Source organism: Lacerta agilis, chromosome 9 (assembly GCF_009819535.1).
Source record: "Lacerta agilis isolate rLacAgi1 chromosome 9, rLacAgi1.pri, whole genome shotgun sequence".
Taxonomy (NCBI): Eukaryota; Metazoa; Chordata; class Lepidosauria; order Squamata; family Lacertidae; genus Lacerta; species Lacerta agilis.
In genome coordinates, this window is record NC_046320.1 from 11,409,065 (window position 1) to 11,435,240 (window position 26,176).

The 26,176-nt window shown below is 43.9% G+C and overlaps 1 protein-coding gene across 4 annotated transcripts in view; it reads left to right on the forward strand.

Moving 5' to 3' along the window:
* The window catches only part of JAKMIP1 (janus kinase and microtubule interacting protein 1), a 72,117-nt gene that overhangs the window by 29,041 nt on the left and 16,900 nt on the right, over positions 1-26,176 (forward strand). For 2 of the 4 annotated variants that reach the window (XM_033160284.1, XM_033160280.1), the window contains exons 8-15: positions 3,047-3,175; positions 6,299-6,427; positions 7,226-7,309; positions 12,091-12,153; positions 15,082-15,180; positions 21,257-21,358; positions 23,139-23,192; positions 25,971-26,036. In XM_033160284.1, the coding sequence (XP_033016175.1) occupies positions 3,047-3,175; positions 6,299-6,427; positions 7,226-7,309; positions 12,091-12,153; positions 15,082-15,180; positions 21,257-21,358; positions 23,139-23,192; positions 25,971-26,036 (726 nt within the window). The remainder of the gene's footprint in view (positions 1-3,046; positions 3,176-6,298; positions 6,428-7,225; positions 7,310-12,090; positions 12,154-15,081; positions 15,181-21,256; positions 21,359-23,138; positions 23,193-25,970; positions 26,037-26,176) is intronic. The other 2 variants (XM_033160283.1, XM_033160282.1) reach the window with 2 other exon arrangements.

Genomic DNA, 26,176 nt, shown 5'->3' on the forward strand with positions numbered 1-26,176 from the left:
ACAGAAGAGGAGGCTGCAGCAACTGCGGCGCTCTAGATCCGCCACCTGAGGTGACTGCCTTACCTTGCCTCCTGGGTGGGTCGTCCCTGTATGGGAACCAGGGCGGGGGGAGGGGGTTATCTGTTTTTGCCCTAGCATTGTGCCCTTATTTCCTAATTACATGAACTCTGTCCTTCATTTCTGGCATTTAATCATATTATAACTGGTTTCTCATTTTCCTGATGTGCATAGGGCATGTAGTGCTGTGACTAATCCAAAGCCAGCTATGCTTCTCTTGAGAATTTAAGCCAGGGATTGGGAGCCTGAGCCCCCCCCCCCCCCAGATGGTTCACTAGCATGGCCAGCAGTCAGGGCTGATGTGAAGTTGCAGTCCAGGAACATCCCTGGCCTGATGTAAATTATGAGCCTATTGTAGAACTGCCATGTTATATTCCTATGGAAGTGTGGTGTATAAATATTTGAATAAAAATAAAATGTCTTGATAACAAAGACTGGCCAACTAGCAGCAATGACTCTATCTACAGGTGGACATAGCTTGGGGAAAAAGGTATCACAGCTCAAATTTCATTAGAACTGCAGACCCACTGATGTTTCTGTTTTCTCTCAGCTGCTCACTCTAATTTATTTTTATTTTAAATTAGTGCACATTAGTTAGCAACTGTGCGGCACAAATGAAGAGCTTTGCTTAGTATACATGACCTGCACTATTTTTTCTGGACTAGGATAGCTTGGCCACTGTGGTCCATTTATTGGAAATGTTGCAGTTGGGTTATTGCAATGCACTATTTGTGGTTCAGAAGCTCCTCCTCCTGCAGAATGTGGCTGTTAATGTCTTCACTGGGATATCAAACTGCACACATACTACACCGATGCTAAAAGAACTGCACTAGGCTGCCTATTAGCTGTCGAGCCACATTCAAGGACTTGTTAACATATAAAGCCTTGCAACACTTTGGACCAGGTTATCTAGTAGATTGCCATGCGTTCACTAATAACATCAAAGGAGACTCTGCTGGCCATGTCACAGCCTGCAGACTACAATCTAGTGGCAGTGTGGAAGTGGGCCTTCTCTGTAATGGTGCCTGTTCTCTGGAATCTCTCCCCCCCCCCCCCGGCACTCTAGGAAAAAACCATTTTATATGTGTGTGGCATTTGCCCATTCCTTGTGATTTTGTTTGTACAGGGGGATGGAAATGGTTAATGTAGATTGACCAATGAGAAAGCTCAGAGGCGGAGCTTACCTGGTTTTGAGGCTCAGTCCAGGGGTTTTACCATTGGGAGATAGAGGAGTCAGAGTCAGACAGGGCCAGTAAGACGAACATAGTGGTTGTGACAGCTACAGTGAGAGACAGGGGTAGAACTGAGAGAGAAGAGCGTGACAGTGAGATAGTGCCACATCTAGAAGAAGAAGAAGAAGAAGAAGAAGAAGAAGAAGAAGAAGAAGAAGAAGAAGAAGAAGAAGAGTTTGGATTTGATATCCCGCTTTTCACTACCCGAAGGAGTCTCAAAGCGGCTAACATTCTCCATTTCCCTTCCTCCCCCCACAACAAACACTCTGTGAGGTGAGTGGGGCTGAGAGACTTCAGAGAAGTGTGACTAGCCCAAGGTCACCCAGCAGCTGCATGTGGAGGAGCGGAGACGCGAACCTGGTTCCCCAGATTACGAGTCTACCGCTCTTAACCACTACACCACACTGGCTCTCAGGGCATGCATTTGAGAAACGGTTCTGAATATATTTAAAACTTGTTTGTTCTTCAATAAACTTTAATCTTTGTTGTTGACTTGACAACCTGACTGAGACTCAGTATTTCACCAGAAGAAACCTGGTTGGTGGCAGTGGAAGAATAAAGCAGTGGGGTACAGGTCAATAGTCCGTGAAACGACCAGGGGCTCTGTACGAACGCCACAATGTGTTATAACACTGTTATACCAGATGGCGCTATGGGGTCCTGTCTTTCGTCAACATGGTTTCCCTTTATGAAGTTTACAACGCATTTAACTGAAACACTTTTTCGATGTGTCTAGATCCAGCCTAGGAGACCCTGTAGTGCGTTTCAAGTGCTTACTCACAACATATCTTTGTGTGTGGGCATTCCACAACTGTTGGTTGCTGGATTGTACTGCTTTTTATTTTTAGTATTTTATAGGCAAAGTATTGATTAATTAATTAATTTGGTTGCTATTTATATTATTTGTGGGTGCGTGGGTGTAATATTTATTGAGAGTTTTAGAGTCTTTGACTCCTTAATGTTGGGGTAGCCAATATGGTGCCCGTCAGACATTATTGGACTACAACTCCCAGTAGCCTCAGCCAGCAAGGCCAGTGGTTAGGGTTCATGGCAGTTGTGCCAGGTTGTCCACCCTTGCCTTGCTGTAAACCAGTTCAATATATTTTTTATATAGCAAGTGGACTATAAGTTGACAAGCAGGGTAGTCCTAACTATAGGAAGCTGACCTAACAGGCTGGTGCAAGTTATCTCTATTCCAAACTCTGTTCAGGAGCCTCTGGCATGGACTGAGTTTTGAGGCTTGGGCCCTAAGTCACATGGGCAGGGCTTGGAATAGGAGTAAGTTTATCTTTTCCTTATTATGGCTCTGCCACTCTCCTGGAACCCCCCCTTTATTGGGACTTACACTGGGACAAGTTCTGCAGGCTGAGCTAGGGTGGGGGACAGATGCTGGTGGATGCTCAGCTGGGGTGAGGCCTTTACTCCAATGTAGACCTGGCTGAACCCCATAGCAGCTGGGAAAGCCCAAGATGTCTCAAATTCAAACTCTCTCATTCTGGTGGCTCTTGGGTTTGGATTGTTGCTGATCACATTGTGGAAGAGGACATGAAAAATATTTCCCTATGCCTTTGCTTGAGAGACTGTGGCCGAGGTGCATAGTTTGTGGATAGATATTTTGATGCTATGCTGAGGACCAGGTGGGACTCCTTTGGCCTCCGATTGTTGTCACCTTCTTTAAAGACAGAAATAAAGGCCATTTGATACAGCTCTTTGAATAACTTGCTTGTCTATAACAAAATACATTGGTCTTGTTTCAGAGGCATGTTGTGGAGACATTTTTTGGATTTGACGAAGAATCAGTGGATTCAGAAACATCATCGGTAACTTCCTATAATACAGATAAAACGGACAGGACTCCAGCTACGCCAGAAGAAGACTTGGAAGATGTAAGTGCCTGTGACTTTGATATTGCATACTGTCATGGATTGGTTGGATGCAGAGGATTGGTGGGAGGCACCAGCTGGGGAAAGGGCTCAGAGCCTGGTGGGAGAAGGGGGAGAAGAGATTGTGGGGAGTGTGTGAGACGAAGTCCCAAACCAGAGGCAGAAGCTGAAGCAGGAGAGGAGGGAGGCCAAAAGGCAGAAATGAGTGAAGAGGCATGAGTGTCCCTCCTGTGGCAATAAGCTCCCCTCCCCGCTGGTCTCCCAGAACCAGGAGCGGCATGAAGAGGGCAGAGGAGAAGTTAGCTTCACATAGGTGCAGTCTCAAGATTGTTTGGGGAAAACCCTGAAGAGGAGAGGACTTAGGCAGCTGTGGGGAGATTAGGACCTTCAGTCTCAGCAACTGCCTCATAGGGGCAAGACCTGCCAGAGATGAGTTGCTGTGCTTACGAAGCCTGACGCTCATGTGCAGATCGTGTTTTTGCTAATAAAGAGTTGACCCCCAACTTGCTCAGTGGGGTTTACTGCTGGCTCACTCCTGTCACATGCATCTGTCTCTCCCAGACTCAGAGCAATTGGAAGGACATGGTCCCAATGGTAAATGTGTTGCCATGAAGTTGGTACACTTCATATGGGATATAAACTGAGTCCACAGAAAAGCAAGCTGCTGGAGAAAGGAACACAGCGACCAGTCCCTCTTCTTGTCCTCCCTCCTCCTCTCTCTTCAGCCAGAATGGGGGGATGAAAGACCAAGAGGGCTGAGGAGAGGCTGATGGCCAGTTCCAAATATGCTTCAGGGGGGCTCCAGAAGTGCTGAAGGCCAGTGATTCCCCACCTGCCCTAAAGGGCTGTGCCCATGTTTTAGGGATGCTCTTGGATCCAGCACTTGTCACTAAGCCAGAGGCTCAGAGCACTTTTATCCTCTATGGCTGATATACCAGCTGTTGCCTTATCTGGACTGGGATAGCTTTGCTCTGGTAGCCTCTTGTTTGGATTACTGTTGCTTGTGGGGCTGCCTTTGAAAATGGTCTGGAAACTTTAGTTGGTGCATACTAGGGAGCCATCTGCTTCCAGTCAATTTCAGGATCCAATTTAAAGAGCTGGTATTCATCTTTAAAACAGGGACGCGGGTGGCGCTGTGGGTTAAACCACAGAGCCTAGGGCTTGCTGACCAGAACGTCGGGGGTTCGAATCCCCACGACAGGTTGACCTCCCGTTACTCGGTGCCAGCTCCTGTCAACCTAGCAGTTCAAAAGCATGCCAGTGCAAGTAGATAAATAGGTACCGCTCCGGCGGGAAGGTAAATGGCGTTTCCGTGCGCTGCTCTGGTTCGCCAGAAGCGGATTAGTCATGCTGGCCACATGACCCGGAAGCTGTACGCTGGCGCCCTCGGCCAGTAATGCGAGATGTGCGCCGCAACCCCAGAGTCGGACACGACTGGACCTAATGGTCAGGAGTCCCTTTACCTTTACTTTATTCATCTTCAAAGAGGGATGGGGAACTGCTATCTGAGTAGTATTCAACCACAACTCTCATACGCTTTAGCCAGCATGGCCAATGGTCAGGGATGATGATAGTTGCAACCCATCCTTGCGTCATACCCTAAACAGCATGAGCCCAGGTTACTTGAAGGCTTCGCTCTTCCAGTATACACTGAGGGACTTTTCCAGTTGCCCCAACAAATGAGGTTTGGCTGGTAACTACCAGCCTTTTCAGCAGTGACTCCACAGAGAAGCTCCCCGGCACCTATATTTTGCTCTTTTCTGCATCCAGTGGATCCCCCCATTTTTATATTTCTAGTGCTTTTTAAATGATGATGATGATAATTTATTCTTTATACCCTGCCCATCTGGCTGGGTCTCCCCAGACACTCTGGGCGGCTTCCAACAGGAGATTAAAAATACATTAAATCTCTTGTGCTTGCTGTAGTTTTCCATTGCTGGATATAAATCTGGCTTTATTCTGCTGGTGGTTTTCCTGTTGTATTTATGTTATGTTTTAATATTTTGTTATTGGATGGTATGTAGATACTTGGGAGGCATGGGCTTTCCCACAGTAAGCTCCGGTCCCTCTCACAACCTGCGCCACAGCTTTTATCATTGCAACTGTTGGTGAGAGTGTGGGTATTCTTTCCGTTTATATTATCATTAAGAATCATTATGTCAGAAGAAGAGACAGGGAGGACACATTATAGGAAATAAAAGTAAAAAAAAAAAAAGGTAAAGGGATCCCTGACCGTTAAGTCCAGTCGCGTACGACTCTGGGGTTATGGTGCTCATCTCACTTTACTGGCCAAGGGAGCCGGCGTTTGTCCGCAGGCATTTTTTCCGGGTCATGTGGCCAGCATGACTAAGCCGCTTCTGGCAAAACCAGAGCAGCACACGGAAATGCTGTTTACTTTCCCACCGGAGCGGTACCTATTTATCTACTTGCACTTTGACATGCTTTCGAACTGCTAAGTGGGTAGGAGCTGGGACCGAGCAATGGGAGCTCACCCCGTCGCAGGGATTCAAACTGCCAACCTTCTGATCGGCAAGCCCAAGAGGCTCAGTGGTTTAGACCACAGCGCCACCCACATCCCTGTTATAGGAAATAAAGATTGCTATTACCAATGTAGTAATGAAAGAGATTGGAAGCACAAGTGTAGGGGAGAGATCCGGTGTGGTGTTTGTGGCAGCTGGTGTCAAAGTTGGATTGGGGAGACCATGTTCCAGTCCCCACCCAGCCATGAAACTCACTGGGCATCACCCTTTCCCAGCCAATTCTACCCTGTAGGATAAAGGGAAGGGCCAGAGACACTATCATTTTAGGAAGAGTGGGATATAAATCTAACAAACACATAAGCAACATTTTCATGTTCACAGCAAGGCCTTGACCCTTTTATAAATCAGATTTTTAAAAAGGCTGGGACTTCATTATGTTGACCTTTTACAATATTTAATGTATGGAAACTATAGCTAAGTTTGTGTTTCAGTCATCACCCAAAATATCTTAATGTTTGCAATTTCAGGACATGGCAAGAAAGTGTAAAAAGACTAGAATGGCATGTCTACTATAATTCGTTTATTTACAGAGTTCTTCCTCTTTTAGAATGATGACGGTAATATTTTTTTTAACATTTCTTTAAAGAGCACCCCTAAAGAAGAAGCTGACTTGCGGTTCTGTCAGCTAACCAGAGAATATCAAGCTTTGCAAAGAGCATATGCATTGCTCCAGGAACAGGTTGGGGGAACCCAGGATGCAGAAAGAGAAGCAAGGGTAAAAAATTTTTTTAATGTGGCTTTGCAAAAAAATAAAATAACACAGGTTCTTTCAGTTAATTTGACATATATTCAGTTTTTAAATGCCTAGGCTTTGCCTGTTTAACTACTTTGCTTTGTCTGAATGCATGGTGCCTGATTTTTATTAAAAGCACTCTTTACTTTCTTCTAAAATTTTACCTTTGGAATATAGTCGCTGTTAGTTGGTATGGGCATTTGCCTTGGAAACATTTTTTTGTGTGGAGCTTAGAAATGTTCCAGTAAGTCCTGGTGCTGAAATGCTGGGTTCCTCCTAGGTGGAACACAAAGCCCATCGCCAGAAATCAGGTTAATCTGATTTGGGCAGCAACACTATTCCTTGGTAATTTGAACCCTTTCCCATTTTACTTCGAAGCTTGTTTTAAGGCAGAGTGTCTTGTCAGCTTGATAACACACTTTATGGACATTCCCTTTAAGCCAGACTGGACAAATTTTATTCTCCATAATTCTTTTTCCATCAAAGAATTGTAGAGTTGGAAGGGACCCCAAGGGTCATCTAGTCCAACCCCCTGCAATGCAGGAATTTCATCTAAAACACCCTCTTACTGCCAAACCCAACATAGTATTTACGGAGTGTCAACGTAGTTGGCCCCCACTACTGCTTTCAAAACGGTTACTGATTTCATTACATAAATCCAACTGGAAATGCTGAGTTTTGCAATGATTAATTGTGCACAAAGGCAGAATATAGTAGAACTTCCTATATCCCAGTTGTTACCGTGCTATCAGTGAAGTATTCTTCATACTCTCTATTCAGACACGTGAACAACTGCAAGCTGATCTTCTCAGGTGCCAAGCAAAAATTGAAGACTTGGAGAGAGCTCTGGTTGAGAGAGGACAGGTAAAAGACTCTCTTCATACTTTCCGTCAGTTCATTCTCTCTTCTGCATGCAGTGCTGCTCTTATCATCTTCATTGCTTCCTGGTACATTTCTGTGTTTGATGCACAATAGCTGCTGTTCTACCCCTGGAAAAGTTGACGAAATGGGGAAAACAATTGTATTGAATGGAATTATATGTACTGGAGAGGAGGCCTTAAATGTAGTGAAATAATAAAAACACATTAAGGTTGATATCCTTCCTAATGCAGTCAAATAGCATCTTGAAGATTCCCAGCAAGACCCTTACAGAAGAGAACTTCGACTGATGATGTCAGCTATGTATTTTCCATCTCCATGATGTAGTAGTTTAGGCACTTGCTCAAAGCATTTGTGTTTGTTTTGTGTTGTCTGTTTTTGTGAGCAGGCGAATGACCCCATGTTTGCAAACAGCACACAGTATTCCTTTGTCAAAGAAAACAGGAAGATTCTGTATCATAGAAAGGGTACGACATACAAGCTTAAGACAATTCAAAATTTCTTAGTAACAACAGATCACAGATATAGAAGATTCCTTAGGAAGTTTTTTTTCTGTAACTCAAGTAAAAACTATAGCTCTTCATTTTGCATAAGGAACCTCAAAATGTGGCATGCACAGTTTTTATTTAGTGATGGGGGAGATAATTTTACAAAGTCTGCACACTAGATTTGTGGGGTCCATTTTATTCAGCCCCATTTGGGAGTTTGTGGACCCACAATGGCCTACTAGTGCTCAGCACCCCTCCCATCCCCCCTCACGTTGTACCCTTTGCTAGAGACAGGGGGGCCATGTGGGTCAGACCCGTGTCGGGAAGGCCAGTGAGCCTAAGGAGGTATTAGGCACTACTGCAGTTGTACAGCACTTCCAGGTTGGTTTGCTGTGTCATGGAAAGGGTCATTATTTTTGATGCCGAAGTACCCAGAGTATAGCCTGCAATCATGCATGCATGGCAGCACATGGGTCCTCTCTGGCTTGGAATAGGACTTCTCCACTGCCTTCTATCTCTGGAAAGTAATGAGAAGTAGGGGGTCAAGTGCCCTGGCTCTTGGGGAAGGGGAGTGTTCCTAGAGAGGCCTTGGCCACTGCTGTGCACCTGCCACAGTAAGTAAGTTTTACGGCCATTGGCCCAACACATAAAAACACAATTCCAAAACACATATAATATTTAAAACCTTCGACAGAGGCTGAGCCCTCTGCTCGTTACTAAATAAAAGCACAGACTAGATTAGCGGGGTTCTCCTGACCATACCAGAGCCCTTTTCCTTCTTTAGAGCTAAGACTCTGTTCAGGTATTTGGCAACAGTTCGTGATCTAAATGGATCTTCGTCGTTCAATAGAAATCTCAGTTTGGTTTCTTTGGCATCACCCGTGCATCCCACTAGAAATGGAGCAAGTAACTTACTCCTGAGCGAGGAATAATGAGGACGGCTAAGGAGAATGTGATGCAGCGATTCAGGTGATCCACAGTTACAATCACATAAAAGAGATATCTGTCCATTAGAGATTCTGTTTTCCATTACCTTGGAAGGGAAGGCAGCACCTGCCACACATTTTGGTGGCTTCCATTCTTGTGCTGACATTCAGAACCACAGCTTAAAAGAGACGGTGTCAGGATCGAAGCACTCTTACTGATCCTGGCTCAGCTGTGCTGCATTTGGGGAGGCAAGACTCAAACTTGCATATTTCCTAACAGAAACTAAGATGGTTTTGGTTCAGATTCCTTGGTCTTCTTACCTTTATAAGCATAGGGATGCCATGTTTGTGGCCAAATGGTACATGGCATATAATTTTTTGTGGCCAAATGGTACATGCCATATAATTAAACCATTAACATATAAGAAATGGCTGGGACCCAGTTTTGCTCCTTTACGGCAGGGGTCAGCTGTGTATAACTCAGTAGGTGGATGTGTCTAATGTCACTGAGAAGCACCTCTCCACAATTCCCAGAACAGTACAGCTTTTTTTTTAAAATCATTTTATTTTGTCCATAAGGTAACAGAGAAGGATTTAAAAAAACCTCACAAATGTACACAAGCTCCACTTTTGAAAATAAAAAAGGGAGTGTCTCTCCTGAAACACGGGGAGAAGTAACTGTACCGGCATTCAGTTTGCTGCTACACATTTCCATTGGAACCAAATCATTCTCTCTGTGGGGCTTAGGGGCCACTCTGAGCTCTGTTTTACTGCTAACCTTTTCGTTATGTACTACTGTGTTAAGCTACCGAATGTTCCACAGTTGTGAATGTCTCTTGAAGTTCTAGGAAAACACAAAACACACTTTTTCTTCTTGGGGCATGGTGTGTTTACTAATTAGTTCAGTACTAAAGTGAAACTGTTAATAAGCGGTTCTTCAAAATAAATTTGGTTTTGCAACTCGTGAAGTTTTCTCATGCATGATGTAATTTATTTATTTTTAGTAAAATGGTTGTTTTGCAGCAGAGCTAGCCGTGTTATTTTATCAGCAACGAAATGGCTGCTTTTCGCCTGAATTGGCAAGCAGTTGTCTTTATTCACTTATTTGAGGAGAGATTTAAAATGCTCCAGATTGCCCCCGTCTCTTTAAAAATAGGAATGTTCCTCCCTATCATGAAATCACTTAGTGCTTTTCCTAAGTACTTTGCACACATCATCTCTGTAAACAAAATAAGATAGACTGGTCTTGTCACCCTCATATTGTCAGTGGCTGACACAAACCGTTAGGCAGCTTGCCTAAGCTCAGACTTAATTAGGTAGTCTTAACAGCATATATGAAATAAATTAAAAAAAATTGTCCAGTAGCACCTTAGAGACCAACCAAGTTTGTTCTGGGTATGAGCTTTCGTGTGCATGCACACTTCTTCAGATACACTGAAACAGAGGTCACCAGACCCTTATATATAGTGGGAGGGTGGGGTGGGTTTCCCCCCCCCAGAAGGGTCGTACGAGATAGGTGATTGACTCATATATCAAATATTTGGTAGCACTCTTAAGTATGTGAGCATGTTCCTGCCTGCCCTGCTCTGAACGACTGCAGCTGCAATTTAATAATAATAATAATTTTTTATTTATACCCCACCCTTCCCGGTTTAAAAACAGGGCTCAGGGCATCTAACAGCAAATATAAAACATTGATTAAAATGTGACTTAAAACAGCATAAAATGCAGCATCAATATCAATAAGATTCAAAAATTCAGGAGTAATTTTTTGGGGGGTGGGGGAACCCAGTCAGTAGACAGCAAATGATCACCAGGGTTTACTGACCAAGTTGGTCCTACTATGGCCAGAAGGAGACCAGGGAAGAATTTAAATGTGGAGTCCCAGAAAGGGTTTCTTCATAGAAGAGGAAAGGGAAAAGGGAATAGAGGATCAGGCTAATTCAAATTGAAGGCCAGGCGGAATAGTTCTGTCTTACAGTCCCTGTGGAAGGAGATCAAGTCCTGCAGGGCCCTAGTCTCGTGGGACAGAGCATTCCACCAGGTCGGAGCCGTCACTGAAAAGGCCCTGGCCCTGGTGGAGGATAATCTGGCTGCTTTAGGGCTCGGGACCCTTAAGCTATTATTATTCATGGACCTTACGGTCCTCTGTGGGACATTTAGCTGAGAATCTGTACCTCTGCGTGAAGGGTAGGTGTTACTTATGAACTATCATTTAAAGCCAGTACTGTATTATATGAGGCTGTGGAAGAGCTGAACTACATGTTTGATTTCAGTAATGTCCTGGATGAGAGACAATGAACTGTCCTGTGAGTAGATGGTTCTCCAGTTCAGGGAGATGATAGTCAGTTCTGGATGAAGTTGCACTATCGCTTAAGAAACAGATCCACACCTTGGTAACGGCCCTCAATCTAAGCCCAGGTGACCTCTGTAGCACACAGTAGTACCTTTCGCCAGTTTGGGCTGAAGTGTCAGTGACCACCTTTCATAGGCAGATTATCCATGGCCATGATTATCCATGCTCTGGCAACATCCAGTCTGGGTTACTCCAATGCTTTTATACACAGGGTTTCCTCTGAAAAAGGCTCAGAAGCTTCAGTTAATGCAGAATGCAGCAGTCAAGAGTTTTGATGGGCATTGCTCACATTGTGTATTATATCTCTTCACTGATTGCATATTCATTTCTAGGCCCAGTTCAAAGCTAGTAGCTACTACTTAACTTTAAGTACCTAATTGGCTTGGGACCCAAGGACTTAAAAGAGCATCTTCTCCCATACCTGCTTGCCCACACTATAATGCCTTTCTACAAATGCCACCTCCATTAGACTAGAGGTTTGTTTCAGTGGGCAAACTGAAGGGCAGGGCTTTTTTGGCAACCCAGGCAGTGCAGTAAGATTCCCTAGAGTGGTACACTTGAAGCCAATTTTGCTGTTTTGATGCTGGGCAATAACTTCTATTCACCCAGATAAATTCAAATCTCTTGATTTTGAAACAAAAAATAAAAGAATTCCTTCCAGTAGCACCTTAGAGACCAACTAAGTTTGTTCTTGGTATGAGCTTTCGTGTGCATGCACACTTCTTCAGATACCACACGAAAGCTCATACCAAGAACAAACTTAGTTGATCTCTAAGGTGCTACTGGAAGGAATTTTTTTATTTTTTATTTTGTTTTGACTATGGCAGACCAACACAGCCACCTACCTGTACCTTGATTTTGAGTTCTACTTTTATTTGTCGGTTGTTTTGCATGCTTTTTTATTATTTAGTAAATGTCTTGGTCATTGATAAGTTGCAGTGTCTATAATTTTTAAACATAAGTGAAATACATTATAATTCTAAAAATTCTTTGCAGGACTCTAAATGGATAGAAGAAAAACAGGGGCTTATCAGGACAAACCAAGAACTGCTAGAAAAGGTGGGTGAAGGGAATGGTGCCTTCAGTATTTCCTGAACTGATTACAACAACATCCTGTGTGCTGAGAAACTCAAGCTTTTACATTGATAATTTTGTTTTCTAAAAGTGTGTGATTAATACAAACACTGCTTTTGTTTATTAAATTCCTGTCCTGCCCGTTCCTCAAAGAAGCTGGGTTTCACTAGCCAAAATGAAACTATTAAGAGACTTCAGGAAAAAAAATTATATATAGCCTGTAGTAGGCAGTAAGGGAGAGGATAACTGGATTGTTTTAACGATAAAACTCTTTGGGTTCAGTCAGTCAACCAGCTGAAAATCCACCTAACAGCTTGTTCAACTAACATTTCACCGCTTCCTCACAAGAATATCATGGGGGACTTTGTCCAAAGCCTTACTGAAATCAAGATACTCTATGTTCACGGCATTCCCCTAATCCACCAAGCTTGTAACTCCGTCAAACAAGAAATGAGATTAATCTGGCATGACTTATTTTTCAGAAACCCATGCTGGATTTTGGTAATCACAGCATCTTTTTCTTAGTGCTCACAGACTGACTGCTTGAATGATCTGTTCTAGGACCTTTCCAGGTATTGACGTCAAGTTCATAGGTCACTGGTTACCTGGGTCTTCTCCCCCCCCCCTTTTGAAGATGGGGACAACATTTGCCCACCTCTAGTCTTCAGGGACCTCACCTATTCTCCAAGAATTCTTAAAGATTATAGACAGAGCTTCTGAGATTACATCTGCAAGATCCTTTAGTACCCTTTGATGCAGCTCACCAGGCCCTGGAGATTTGAATTCTTTTAAAGTAGCTAAATGTTCCCTTACCACCTCTTTTCCTATATTGGGCTGCAGCTCCCTCCTTCTGGAGCACCACCTCAGTTTCCTGTGCACCAATGAAGCAATTATCCCCAGTACCAGGTGTTTCTCTGTTGTCTGTAGTATTGTCTCCGCCCCCCTCAGGATTTGTTTTAAAGCTCTCCTGATCAGGTTCATTTCTTGTTGGAAGTAGGCAAGCAAGATATGAAGACAGTAGCCCTCTCTGGTAGATCACTTGGCCGCTCATATTCAGTGACTCACTGTTTCTCACCACAGAGTTTGCATATACCCATCCTGACCATGAACTGGTTTTCTCTCTTCCATCCGCTTGCTTTTTGATGGCTCATTCCTAACTCCTATTTGTGAATAAGTTTAAAAGCATCTGTCCCAATACAGATCCTCAGGAACTTCACTTCCTGCATCCACCCATTGTAAGAACTGTCCGATTAGTCCCAATGCCTGCTTCCCAATACCTGATCCATAAGAGGACCTTTGCTGTTAGCTCAAAACTGCTATGTTTACTTGGGAGTCTTTGGTGAGGGACTTTGTCAAAAGCTTTTTGAAAGTACAAATGTGGAATATCTTGCTTGATCATCCTAAAACTTTACTGAGACAGGACTTACCTTTGCAAATACCACTTTGGCCTTGTTCTTCTATATTCTTTATAATTTTATTTTTAAGCATGCTTTCCACCAATTTACCCGGGACTGATGTTAAGCTAACCATCTTGAAGTTTCCTGGATCCCATTCCCATTCTAAAACAAATCTCCATGCGTTCCTTACAAGGGGCATTCATGGGCTGACTTTTTTTAAAGAGCAAAAACCTTTAAAATGCACACATTTTACAGAAAGGCTTACAAGGTTGTCCTAAGACTGCCTCTTTATTCCTTTTGGCATTTTTAACATTTTAAGCTGCTCTAAACATGGTTTAAAAAATACCTTTAAAGGGGCTTCCAGGAAGTGGCAGTCCATTGTAATGTGCAGCCCTTCCCTGTGGAATTGTGCTGGGTGGGGAGAGGTGCCTGCCTCCATCTGTACATGGGGGGTATTGAAATGTGCCTAGAGCCAAAACAAGCCCCTAATGACTATTGTTGGCACAATACATCTCACTCTATGGCGAAAAGAATCAGCACGTGTATTGCACCAAATTTGACTTTCATGGAGAGCCAATAGTTGTATTTCAACATGTTTAGTGACTCTGCAAAATCCATAACCACAATGCCCCGTGTTTTTCCAATTAAACGCCAGGAAGAACTTTCTGGGGGTAACAGCTGTTTGACAGGGGAACAGACTCGCTTGCAAGGTGATGGCCTCTCCTTCCTTAGAGGTTTTTGATTCGCCATCTGTCAGGAATGCTTTGATGGTGTTTCCTGCTTGGCAGGGGGTTGGACTGGATGGCCCTTGTGGTCTCTTCCAACTCTAGGATTCTATGGTTAGAGGTTGGGTGGCCAAAAATCAGGGTTCTTTAGTTGAGATTGCTGCATTGCATGAGGCTGGACTAGACGAACTCTTACCATTCCGTGAATCTATTTGCCAAATGCTGCTGAACAGGCATGGAATCCCCCTGTCATACTGTGCTCATTTCTCTTAATAGCTATTGTCATGCTCAGCCTAAGTGAAGACCCAAATTTGCAAGCCCACACTAGTGACTTTTTAGAACTGTGTATGATAGAATCCCTGTGACGGGGTGAGCTCCCGTTGCTCGGTCCCAGCTCTTGGCCACCTAGCAGTTCGAAAGCACGTCAAAGTGCAAGTAGATAAATAGGTACCACTCCAGCGGGAAGGTAAACGGCGTTTCCGTGCGCTGCTCTGGTTCGCCAGAAGCGGCTTTGTCATGCTGGCCACATGACCCGGAAGCTGTCTGTGGACAAACGCCAGCTTCCTTGGCCTATAGAGCGAGATGAGCGCCGTAACCCCAGAGTTGGACACGACTGGACCTAATGCTCAGGGGCCCCTTTACCTTTTTTTAAACGATAGAATCCACACTTGCATTTCATTAAGAGGCTCCCCCCCCCGTGCCTTTCATTTCTTTTGCATGCTATAAAGATGTTTGCAGGAATGTATTCTACTTCTCCCATGGCTCATAGCCGCATGCTACTTTTCTCTTAGATCTACAAGATAGAACTAGAAGAAGATCTTCTGAAGAATGAGATGCAGGATGCCAAAGACCAGAATGAGCTGCTGGAGTTCCGAATCCTTGAACTGGAAGTAAGAGATTCTCTGAGTTGTAAACTCACAAATGGAGCAGAACTTGTCTTTGAACCCAAGCTGAAATACATATGACATCCATTAGCATCCATTGCATGTGTAAGGGAAAACTAACTGGATTTTCTGAAATCTGCCGTGGCATTGGGGCAATAATTATGATGCCTCTGGCTTAATGTAGTTTTGGAGAGCATGCTCACTAATTTTGCAAAACTGTAACATAGACAATATGTATATTACATATAGTTTGTTCTGGCCAATAAATTTTTTTTTCTGTGTTTCTGTCTTTTTGTTTGTTTCATTTCCATGACTGCTCCTTTCTTGCATGTGACATTATCTGATACACATTCTACCAACTCCCAGCTGGCATTATTTTAATTAACACACCTCTGTGCATTCTGCATGAAATCAAACCTTAGGCTGTGACACATCCTTCATCTTAATATTTTTTTCTTAAGTTTACTTAGTTTTAAAAAGGGAAATTTCTACAGAACTTCTCTTATTTTATGGGGAAAAAAATAATTTACATAAATCTGTTAATGAAGCAACGAAGCAGTTTAAAATGAAAGAATCTTAAATAGGAAAAAAAAGATGGTTACCTGAGGAATTTGCATTTTCTTAGCACATTAATTCATTCAGTCTGGTTCCATTGTGTTAAAGGAGTGGATGATACTGTTGTTGCTACAATTTTTTTGTTTTAAAAATGTGCTCAGTTGTAACGGGAGGGGTAAGACTGTTGCATTTTCATACCCATTTGCAGTGCATAAACCTAACTAAAAGGTCATTAACAAAAATCACGATCATTAGGCTATTTGTAAATTTATCTACTGAATGTCTTGGCATGCACAATCTTCATTCCGCCTCATTCCACCTCCGCCTCCCTTTGGAAAAGCTTTTGTTCTGCATATTACTTAGATATCAATCTTGTTTGACCTCGTAAAGCAGGGGGTGGGCAAACCTCCATTTCTGTCGGGGGCCATGCTCCTTCAAGGACAAGCCGCTTGGGGCCAGAGCCTAAAATGGGTAGAGGCTCTCTCTCTCTCTCTCTCTCTTGCCCTCTGCTCTTCAGCTGGAAAGCCACTGGCAGTAAGGATAATATGCTTTTGCCAGAGGTCTGAACTGAACACTTCTAGTGTTGCAGAGGGCTTTTGAAATCAGGATAAAGGGTCCTATCATCCTATTTGGTAGCAGGGCAACGAAGTACCTCCAGCCAAAATAAACAGCTGCGGGATAGATGGGCCAGTGTGCTGCCTGGCAGGAGGATACAGCAGCCCCGCAGGTTCATTTCACAAGCCATGAAAATTAACTCCTCCTTGACATCTTGGAAATTCAGCTGCGGATGGAATAGACATGAAAATGAAATCAATGTTTACACGGATATGTTTTTTTTAACCTCCCTCTTTGCTTTTGCTCACACCCAGTGCTGGAGGGGTGGTGAAACCTATGGCCTTCCAGATGTTGAACTCTTAATTCCAGTCAGTATGCAGGACCACAGGTTCCCGATCCTTGCCTTTTTTTATGGGCTCGCCTATCTAATAGTTAGACTGTTGGATTATGAGCTGGGAGACCAAGGTTCGAATCCCCACTCAGCCTTGAAGATCACTGGGCAGTTTTGGGCCAGTCACAGTCTCTCAGTCTGACCCACCTCACAGGGTTGTTGTGAAGATCAAATGGGGAGGTGAGACTCATGTACACCACCTTGAGTCCCTCTCGGGAAAAGATGGTATATAAATGCAGTAAATAAGGATAAGTCAAAGGAGTGGTGCTATCCAGAGTTCATATGCTCACATGTTTGACAGATCCAGTGTGAGATGTCAAATTAGTCTGTTAGTTGGAAATGTCATGAAAAGAAACCCCTATTTTTTTCGGGGTCTGTTCTTGTTACACATCCAGGTGCAAATTACTCTTTCCCCTCACCATTTTGTGTTTGCTGGTATCCGTGCCACTTTGCTCACCTCTCGCCTCATAACTGCTTGTGCTCTCCTATCTCTTCCAACCGTTACCCCTTTAATAATTTTGGTTGAAAAGCAGAGTGTAAAAAACCCCCGAAACCACCTAACAACACCATCTATTTGCGTGTACAGTGGTACCTCTGGTTGCAAACAGGATCTGTTCCGGAGCCCCGTTCGCAACCTGAAAGGTCCGCAACCTGAAGTGCTATGTCTGCGCATGTGCGCGATGCGATTCGGTGCTTCTACGCATGTGCAAATCACCGAACCCGAAAGTAACCCATTCCGGTACTTCCGGGTTCGGCGCATTTGTAACCCGTGACGAACGCAACCTGAAGCAATCGTAACCAGAGGTAAGACTGTATAAGGAACCCTCCTTTGCTGCAGCAACTACTCTCTGAAAGTTTAAAGGTAGCCTTACCCGGCCTGGGGCTTCCCATCTGTGGACCGCACTGGATATATTTGAGGCTGCCTCCAGGCGGTCACTATTTCGTGGGAGGGGTTTAAATGCAGAATGTAAATTATGCATTTGAACACCTAAAGTTGTTCAAAGTGCTCTGTCCTCTAGTGCAGGCATGTCCAACAGGTAGATCGTGATCTACTGGTAGATCACTGGACGTCTGCGGTAGATCACTGGTAGATCATTCGGTCCCCTCAAAGAAGCTGAACAACTGTGGCCCCCTAAAGAAAGCTCAACATTTTACCTCCTCCCTGAAAAAACTCAACAACTTTGACCCGAACTCCCCCAAAAACGGGCCTTCCTCCTTCCTATAAAAAGCTCAACAACTTTGCCCTGAACCCCAAAAAGGGGGTAGATCACTGCCAGTTTTTAATTATGTGAGTAGATCGCAGTCTCTTGGGAGTTGGCCACCCCTGCTCTAGTGCAATAAATCCACTTTGAAAAGAAGCAGACTTTAGGAAAGTGATAGATACGCATTGAAACGTGTGGGATCAGCAAATAATCACCAGGTGGATGTACAAGCAGTTCAGAATGAAAATCAGACGTAATCTAACCACCACATGTTTTGTGCAAGCAAATCAGGATGGACGCCCAGTAAATAGGTTGTCTGGAGGAGCCTTCGAAACTGCTGTGTAATTAGTGCATATGCTGCAATTACACCAACGATGCTTTTGGAAAACCAAATCAAAACCCAAAAGTTGATGCTTACATTTTAACACGAGTGATTCATACGAACCTGTTAGGTGGATTTAATTTATGCTCATTCAAACTGGCCCCTGTGGTTAAGTAGGTAATCAAATAGAAAGGTTGCAAGGACTCAGGCCAGGACGAAAATAAACATTGATTTCCTCTATTTTTGTTGTTTAAAGTATGAAACAAATTACAGTTGCAATGATTTTTAACTCCAGGACAAGGCCCTGTTTCGTTTATTCTTCATCAGCTGTCATTTCTTAGTTTTATGGTCAAAGTGTACCGAGTGTGTGGAATTTGTTTCATACTTTAAACAACAAAAATAGAGGAAAAATTGTTTATTTTCATCCTGGCCTGAGTCCTTGCAACCTTTATATTTGATTACCTGTATTCCCCAAGGACTTCCAATTTTTTCATTCCCTGTGGTTAAGCAGTCACAATGTAATGCCACTGTTACCATGCAGTCAGTTGAAAGGTGATTTACTAGAGCCATATATCACAGTTGTGTATATATTGGTCCCTCAGTTCCTCCGCAACACTTTGGTGGTGTCATTGTCTGGTTCATATGTGTCACACAGAAGTGCTTGGGCTGTGGATCTTGATGAAAAAATGTTCTGAAAGATGGTTTCCGCTCGATAATTATGGGAAAGCTCCACCAGTTAACGTAATACTTTGCTGCAACATGAGCAGTGTTTTTGCCTCTACAAGATAGTTCTTATTTTTAAACTAAATTCCCACTGCTTTGGGATACTTGAATGAATTGAAGTGTCATCAAATGCAGCTGTGCGTCGCCCTACTGTGCCGTTGTTTAAAATTGCTGCTTTTCTCTCTCCGTTTTTCTCCAGCCAAACCTCTGCTGTTGTTTAAAACTGCTATTCTTTTCTGTGTTCCTCCACCCCCCACTCTAGTCAAACTTTTGCTGTTGTTTAAAGCAGCCACTTTTCTTTTCGTTTCAGTGTCTCTCCCTCTTCCATGTACTCAAACATCTCCCCCTTCCATTCCTCAGCTGCCTCATGAGAGAGAGAGAGAAAGGGCACAGAGCTCTCAAATATTCCACAGTATGTTATTCAAACCTCTGCAGTTGTTTAAAACTGCCATTTCCCTCTCAGGTTTCTACATCCATGCTGTTGCTCAAACCTTGCTTTAAACCACCGCTTTCTCCCTCTCAATTTTCTTGCTCCCGTGTCATGATCAGGGCCCTAGTGCAGCCTGCGGTCTCTATGGCTCCCCTCCCCCCAACCCCACCGACTCCATGCAAATTCGGGGTTGTGATGCAGCTCTACAGTGCAATGACAGCCTTGTCTTTTTAATTGCACGCAAACGCATACGTAAGGAAGATGTAACAGGACTCCCGTGGGGATGAGAAGGGTGGTGATCCATTTGCACGGGGGCTGCTGCTGTAATTTGAAGTCTCGCCACTCAAGCTGTTTCTGCTGCATACTAAGCAATATGGAAAAATTTGTTTGGGCCATTATTTTCCGGTTGCATTTCTGCATGGAGAGATTGGGGGGTTGGTCTCCCAAGTCTGCTTCTCTTAAGGATCACTCGCTGCAAGCAGAAATCAATGCCCGAGCTTCAGTTAAATGCATGGTCTCTCTTAACTGGGTGGATATTGGAACCAATCTGAGCATTATTGTCCTGTGTCAACTCAGAAGTTGGATTGTTAAAACACACACACACACACACACACACACACACACACACACACACCTTGTTGGCTGCTTTGTGAGCAGCACCAGTTAACCAAGTTTGCATGTCTCACCCTCCAGCACCACCACCCCACTCCTCAATCAACACTTGCATTTCCTTTATCACAAAGTTGCAGGCAAAGGAAGGTGTAAAGCAGAGGTTTTCAACGTTTTTTGAGTCCACGGCTCCCTTGACCAACTCTATTCTTTCTGCGGCTCCCCTGTGGGTCTCAGAAGCCCAGTTAGGTCACCCCTTGCCTGCAGAGCTGGCAGCCCCTCACCCCTTTCTGAACACCCTCCCTTGTAGAGTGTTTCCTCAGCCTCCTCTCTTCTGTCCTCTCCTTGGGAGTCCTCTGGGCAGCCGCTGCTGCCACCCCTGGTCTCTGAGCTGCCCCCTCTTGCCCCAAAGAGAGGTGCCTCCTCACACAGCCCCACAGGGGCCTGGGAAGCACCTCCTGGCCACACCCAGAGGCACCATTTGCCTGGGGAGCTTGTAGCCAGGGCTGCTGCAACAAATAGCTGTGCAAACCTTTGGGAGACAGAGACGTGAGAGGGCATCCGATCCAAGGAAGGAGAGAAGGAAAGAGGGACACAGGTCAGTGTTGCCCACGGCACCCCTGACCATCATTCAAGTCACCACTATTTTAATGTATTTTAATATTTGTTGGAAGCTGCCCAGAGTGGCCGGGGAGACCCAGCCAGATGGGCAGGGTACAAATAAATTATTATTATTATTATTATTATTATTATTATTATTATTATTATTGGCATCATCATCACTATACCTGCTGCCCTTACTAAGCAACAGAGTTAAACCGATAGCTAGCTTTTCACCTCACACCTTGAAAACATATTTTCCATGTTTAAAAGAAAACATTGAAAGATGTCTAGATTCAGGCAGGTAGCCGTGTTGTTCTGATGTAGTCAAAATAAATAAATAAAAATTGTCCAGTAGCACCTTAGAAACCAACTAAATTTGTTCTGGGTATAAGCTTTCATGTGCATGCACACTTCTTCACAAAAGAAGCTTATGCCCAGAACAAATTTAGTTGGTCTCTAAGGTGCTACTGGACAATTTTTTTATTTATTGAAAGAAGTCGTGTTCTTACAACAGTAAATAATCTTACATTGCATATCAGGGAAGGACTGGCCTTGTGATGCATTTTGGTACATTTTTCATAAGCAAAACCCAGGATTTCTTTATTTAACTTGACTTGAATGATTTGTAGAATAGAAGTTTGGTATCTTTTTTTATGAACACCTATTCTATTTTGAACAAAATCTTCCCTTAGGAGAGAGAACGAAGGTCGCCAGCCTTTAACCTCCATATAACGGCATTCCCTGAAAACAATGGAAGCGCGCTTCAACTGTTTTGTCGCCACGAGGGAATAAAGGTAGATGGAAATTTGTTGGTTCTTGTGCAGCACCTGCAAGATGGTCTGTGGGCCCCCAGACTTGACGCGATGGCAGCAGTGGCATTTGTTTGATCAAATCTCTTTCCTGTTAGTTCGCACAAAGCAGAAAGTGGGGTCTAAACATCAAAGGGGATGCATAGATGTGAGGAGGGACCTCTTCTCCGGCCAGACCTCTGCTTACCTCTAGAATCAGAGCTGTGTTAAGGGGAAAGTGGCTTTGGTGATGGGCGATGGAGGAGGTAAGATGGCACAGGGGAGCAGGTTCAACCTTCCTCATCTGCATTCCACCTTTGAAATTAAAATCAGATGGATACCCTCTGCTTTCTGTTTGGGGGGTGGGCACCATTTAAACAAACATACCGGTAGCTGCCACCATGACATCTAGTTCTACCTTGTAAACCTATGCAGTTCATAGCTGTCAAGTATCCTTTTTTTGGCGGGAAATTCCCTTATTACAAGCTGTTTCCCGCTGCTCTCCCTTATTTTTGATATCCCTTAAAATTCCCTTATTTCAAAGGAAGCAGCTGCTCTCCCTAATCCTCAGCGTCTCTCAGCAGGTCCCGAGGAGGCAGAATGCCACTTAGGCCCTGTGTATAGGGGCACTCAGATTGCTAATGAGCTATATAGCACAAAGTTGGGAGATAAGGAATAATGGATGTTCTAAAGGGCACTGAGCAAAATCACTTCCTTAAGTTCCAAGTGCCCAGAAGTGAGGGGTGGTAGTTACTGGGAAGATAATCATAATTTTATGAACTAGGAAAAGTTCAGAGCTCAATTTTTGGAAATCATAAAATAAGAGCGGTCCAGGACCATTCAGATGGTTGATTTTAGTGAGACCCTGAGTAGTGTCAGGCAGGCCATGGGAGTGGTGTCCATTCTGAAGGACATCAGCCCTGGCTGCTCACCGGAAGGACAGATCCTGAAGCATCGCATGAGAAGAGAAGACTCCCTGGAAAAGAGACCCTGAGGTGGGGAAAGATGATGGCGTGTAGCCTGGTGTAAATTAATTTGTAGCCTGGGGGGATTACTGCGGCGTGGAGTGTCCCTGAGAACTGTATACTGTCCCCGGGACAGGTGAGGGTGCTGATCCCTTCTTTTCATATCCGAAACTTGACAGCTATGATACAGTTCCTACCCTTATGCGTAATTATATGGAGAGATCAGTCTCTTTGACCCTGTGGAAATTTCACCTAAGATCTCAGACAGTTCCCACATCTTCCTGCACACTTCTTATGAATTCCCAACCTTATTATTCTCATCTCATCTTATTACCACTGATTTTGTTTTACATGAAGCATTGTTTGCTTGACTATGAATAGAAAATGGGTGTAATGTTGCCTAGCCCATTAAACCTGATTATTTAAAAGCAAAAACCTTTAATGCTATTCAGTGTTGCTAGTAGCGGTATGATGTGGTGTGAAAAGACATATTTCAGTTCAATATTATGTTCAGTGTCTAATCTAATGAGTAAATAGCAACAGACTATATGATATAATCGATAGTATTTCTGACGTTGTACTGTTTCGTTATTAGCTTTGATAAGTGTTCTTACCTCAATTTCCTGTGATTGAGAGGAAATCAGGCTCTCCCCTTTTTAAAAAAGATGATGGCATTTTTGCAATTTCTGGAGTCAGAATGTCTTCCATGGTGTTGTTTCTCCAGCCTAGTTAATGTGAAAGAATTTGTAACAGTTAAAAACTAACACAAATACATGACATAATTATTGATTAAAAGATAAATGTTGAAATTTCTTTTCCAGGATGTGAATATTTCTGAACTTATGAAGAAGCTAGATATCCTTGGTGATAATGGGGTAGCTAATGTATTTATTTAAGTAGTTCCAATTGCATATTTGTGAAAGGGACACTATCTGTAATAGCATGCCACCAGGGAATGCCGCAATGGAGGGTGGGCAGCACATGCCTCTGTGTTACTCTGTGGTCTCATGCATTCCCCCACCCCACCCCAACTCACTGGGTCTCCTGTCATGACAGCTTTAATTTTATAATGCAAATTTAAAATGCTTGAGTATGTTTCAAATGCATTCCAGATATATAATTGGAAATGCTATTTCAAGATGAAGCTGTTAATATTAAGCCATTGGCATCATGAAAACAAATAAAACACCCCACCCATTCTTTGTTCTTGTTTTGCTTCAGTTATTTTGGTTTTATCTATTGGATTTTTTTCAAGTTGTTTTAATGCCAGACAGCCAAAATGTTGGAACAGGAGTACTGTAGAATTGATGCAGAGGGCTCACGAACTGTAGGCTGAGATCCGTTGTGTTCTTGAAAAATATGTGCAAATTGAACCAAGAGCATGTATCTAATATGTGCAAAGTGGGACGCAGGTGGCGCTGTGGGTTAAACCGCAGAGCCTAGGGCTTGCCGGTCAGAAGGTTGGCGGTTCGAATCCCCGTGACGGGGTGAGCTCCCGTTGCTCGGTCCCACCTCCTGCCCACCTAAGCAGTTCAAAAGCATGTCAAAGTGCAAGTAGATAAATAGGTACCGCTCCGGCGGGAAGGTAAACGGTGTTTCCGTGCACTGTTCTGGTTTGCCAGAAGCGGCTTAGTCATGCTGGCCACATGACCCGGAAGCTGTACACCAGCTCTCTCAGCCAGTAACACGAGATGAGCGCCGCAACTGCAGAGTCGGACACGACTGGACCTAATGGTTAGGGGTCCTTTTACCTTTACTAATATGTGCAAATGAAGTGGCAGCCCTCTAGTCAAGTATTTGAAGCTGTTCGTCCCCTTTCCATTATGAAAGGCTGTTTACTTTATCATTGTGCAGTTCCTATCATCAAAAGGGCACTGGCTTGTGCTGATCTGCCAGAATGCAAGAGTTGTCGTCATGAGATAAGCTCAGGTCATAGGAGCAAACTCCTAGGGGCTGAGGTTCCTTCTGCACACCCAATAAAATATTTGAGGGGGCCACCCCACCCCCCAGTTGATGGGTACTGCCATTCAAATGGTGGGTGTGCGCCACATCTTGTAATTGATTATGTGGGGCAGGGCTTACCTGGGCTCCACCCAATATTTTATTCAAGTTGGCACTCTTGGCTCAGGTAGTGCAGGAGACCATGCTTAGACGAGAGGCCCCAAAAGTTGGGAAACGATGTTAAGTGTTAACATGATTTCTGCATTATAACCTTTTATCATGTAATTGAGCAGGATTGGGGGGGGGGATAATGTAAATCAGAATATTATTACATTAATGGCCATCAGAAGCCTAAAGTTATACAACAGACTAACCTTATAGAGTGTGCTGTAATGCCTAACCTTACAATGATTGGAATGTTAATTAAACTGAGGACAGAAAACAAAGTTTCCAGATTTTTGCTTGGGGTAGATCAAGAATTGAAAGATGGCTGGAGTGTTCAACTATGCAAGCAGAATTAAAGTCTGGCACAGTGTATCTTGGAACAGCCTCAATGCTGCTTGCATGCCACAGCCCTGGGACATCCTGTGCCACAATTTTGATGGAAAATTAAGGGATTATTTGAGAAAAGCAGCACTTCAGAAAGCAGCTGTTGGAGGGCAGAAGCAGAGACCCCACTAAGCCAATAACAGTTTTTCCAGGAGCAGCTTTTCAGTTTGATTGTTTGTGAGCATTCCCTTTGACTTTTGTGTGTTCTTTAAGGCTTGCAAAAATATATCCATTTTGGAGCTTCTTTTCCTTTGTCAGGGTGAGGGGCCAGAAACAAGGGAGCAGACATCCTGTTTGGCTTGAGCGAGTTTGCCATTTGTTACCTCTTCAATATTGAGGACTACTAGGCCATAAGTAGGGACACGGGTGGCGCTGTGGGTTAAACCACAGAGCCTAGGGCTTGCTGATCAGAAGGTCGGCGGTTCGAATCCCTGCGATGGGGTGAGCTCCCGTTGCTCGGTCCCAGCTCCTGCCCACCTAGCAGTTCAAAAGCACGTCAAAGTGCAAGTAGATAAATAGGTACTGCTCTGACGGGAATCTAAATGGCGTTTCCGTGTGCTGCTCTGGTTTTTCCGGAAGCGGCTTAGTCATGCTGGCCACATGATCTGGAAAAACTGCGGACAAATGTCAGCTCCCTCAGCCAGTAAAGCAAGATGAGCGCCGCAACCCCAGAGTCGTTTATGACTGGACTTAACTGTCAGGGGTCCTTTACCTTTAGGGCATAAGTAGATGCTGTCCTCTGCTGACATCTGCCACTCTGAGCTGCAGGATACCTCCTGATCTCCCTTAGGCCCAGTTCTCAGAGTTGGGCTCTCAAGGGGCCTAGCAACCCAATCCTGAGTTCACTTTGCTCATATGCAGCACAATCCTATGCATATCTACTCAGAAGTAAGCCCTATTGGGTTAAATGGGATTTACTCCCAGGTAAGTACGTATAGGATTGCAGCCTACATGATCCTACTGAAAAGTAACGATTTACAACTTTACAGTATACTCCTAAGGTTGTTTCAATTCCTGGCAGTTTCCGGCAATTTGCCTTTGCCAAACTTTTTAAACGAAAGGGAAGTTGGTGTGCTCTATAATGGTGTAGCATGTACTCTGCTTATTTTAATTTGATGGATTTGTGCTACAATGTAAAATACACTGAACTTCTTGTGTTTTAGAATTTGAGGAATGAAGAACAGGTTGCGATTATTCAGGCGGGGACTGTACTTTCTCTCTGTGAAAAGGTAAGAGTTCTGTGAAGAATTGCTTCTCTTAGACATGAATTTCTTCCATTCCACAAAAGCTGTGCTCTCTGCACAATTCTGTTTAAATCTGTCGCTCTGCTCATAAAAGTCCCGAATGTACAAGCCTTTTTAAAAAACGC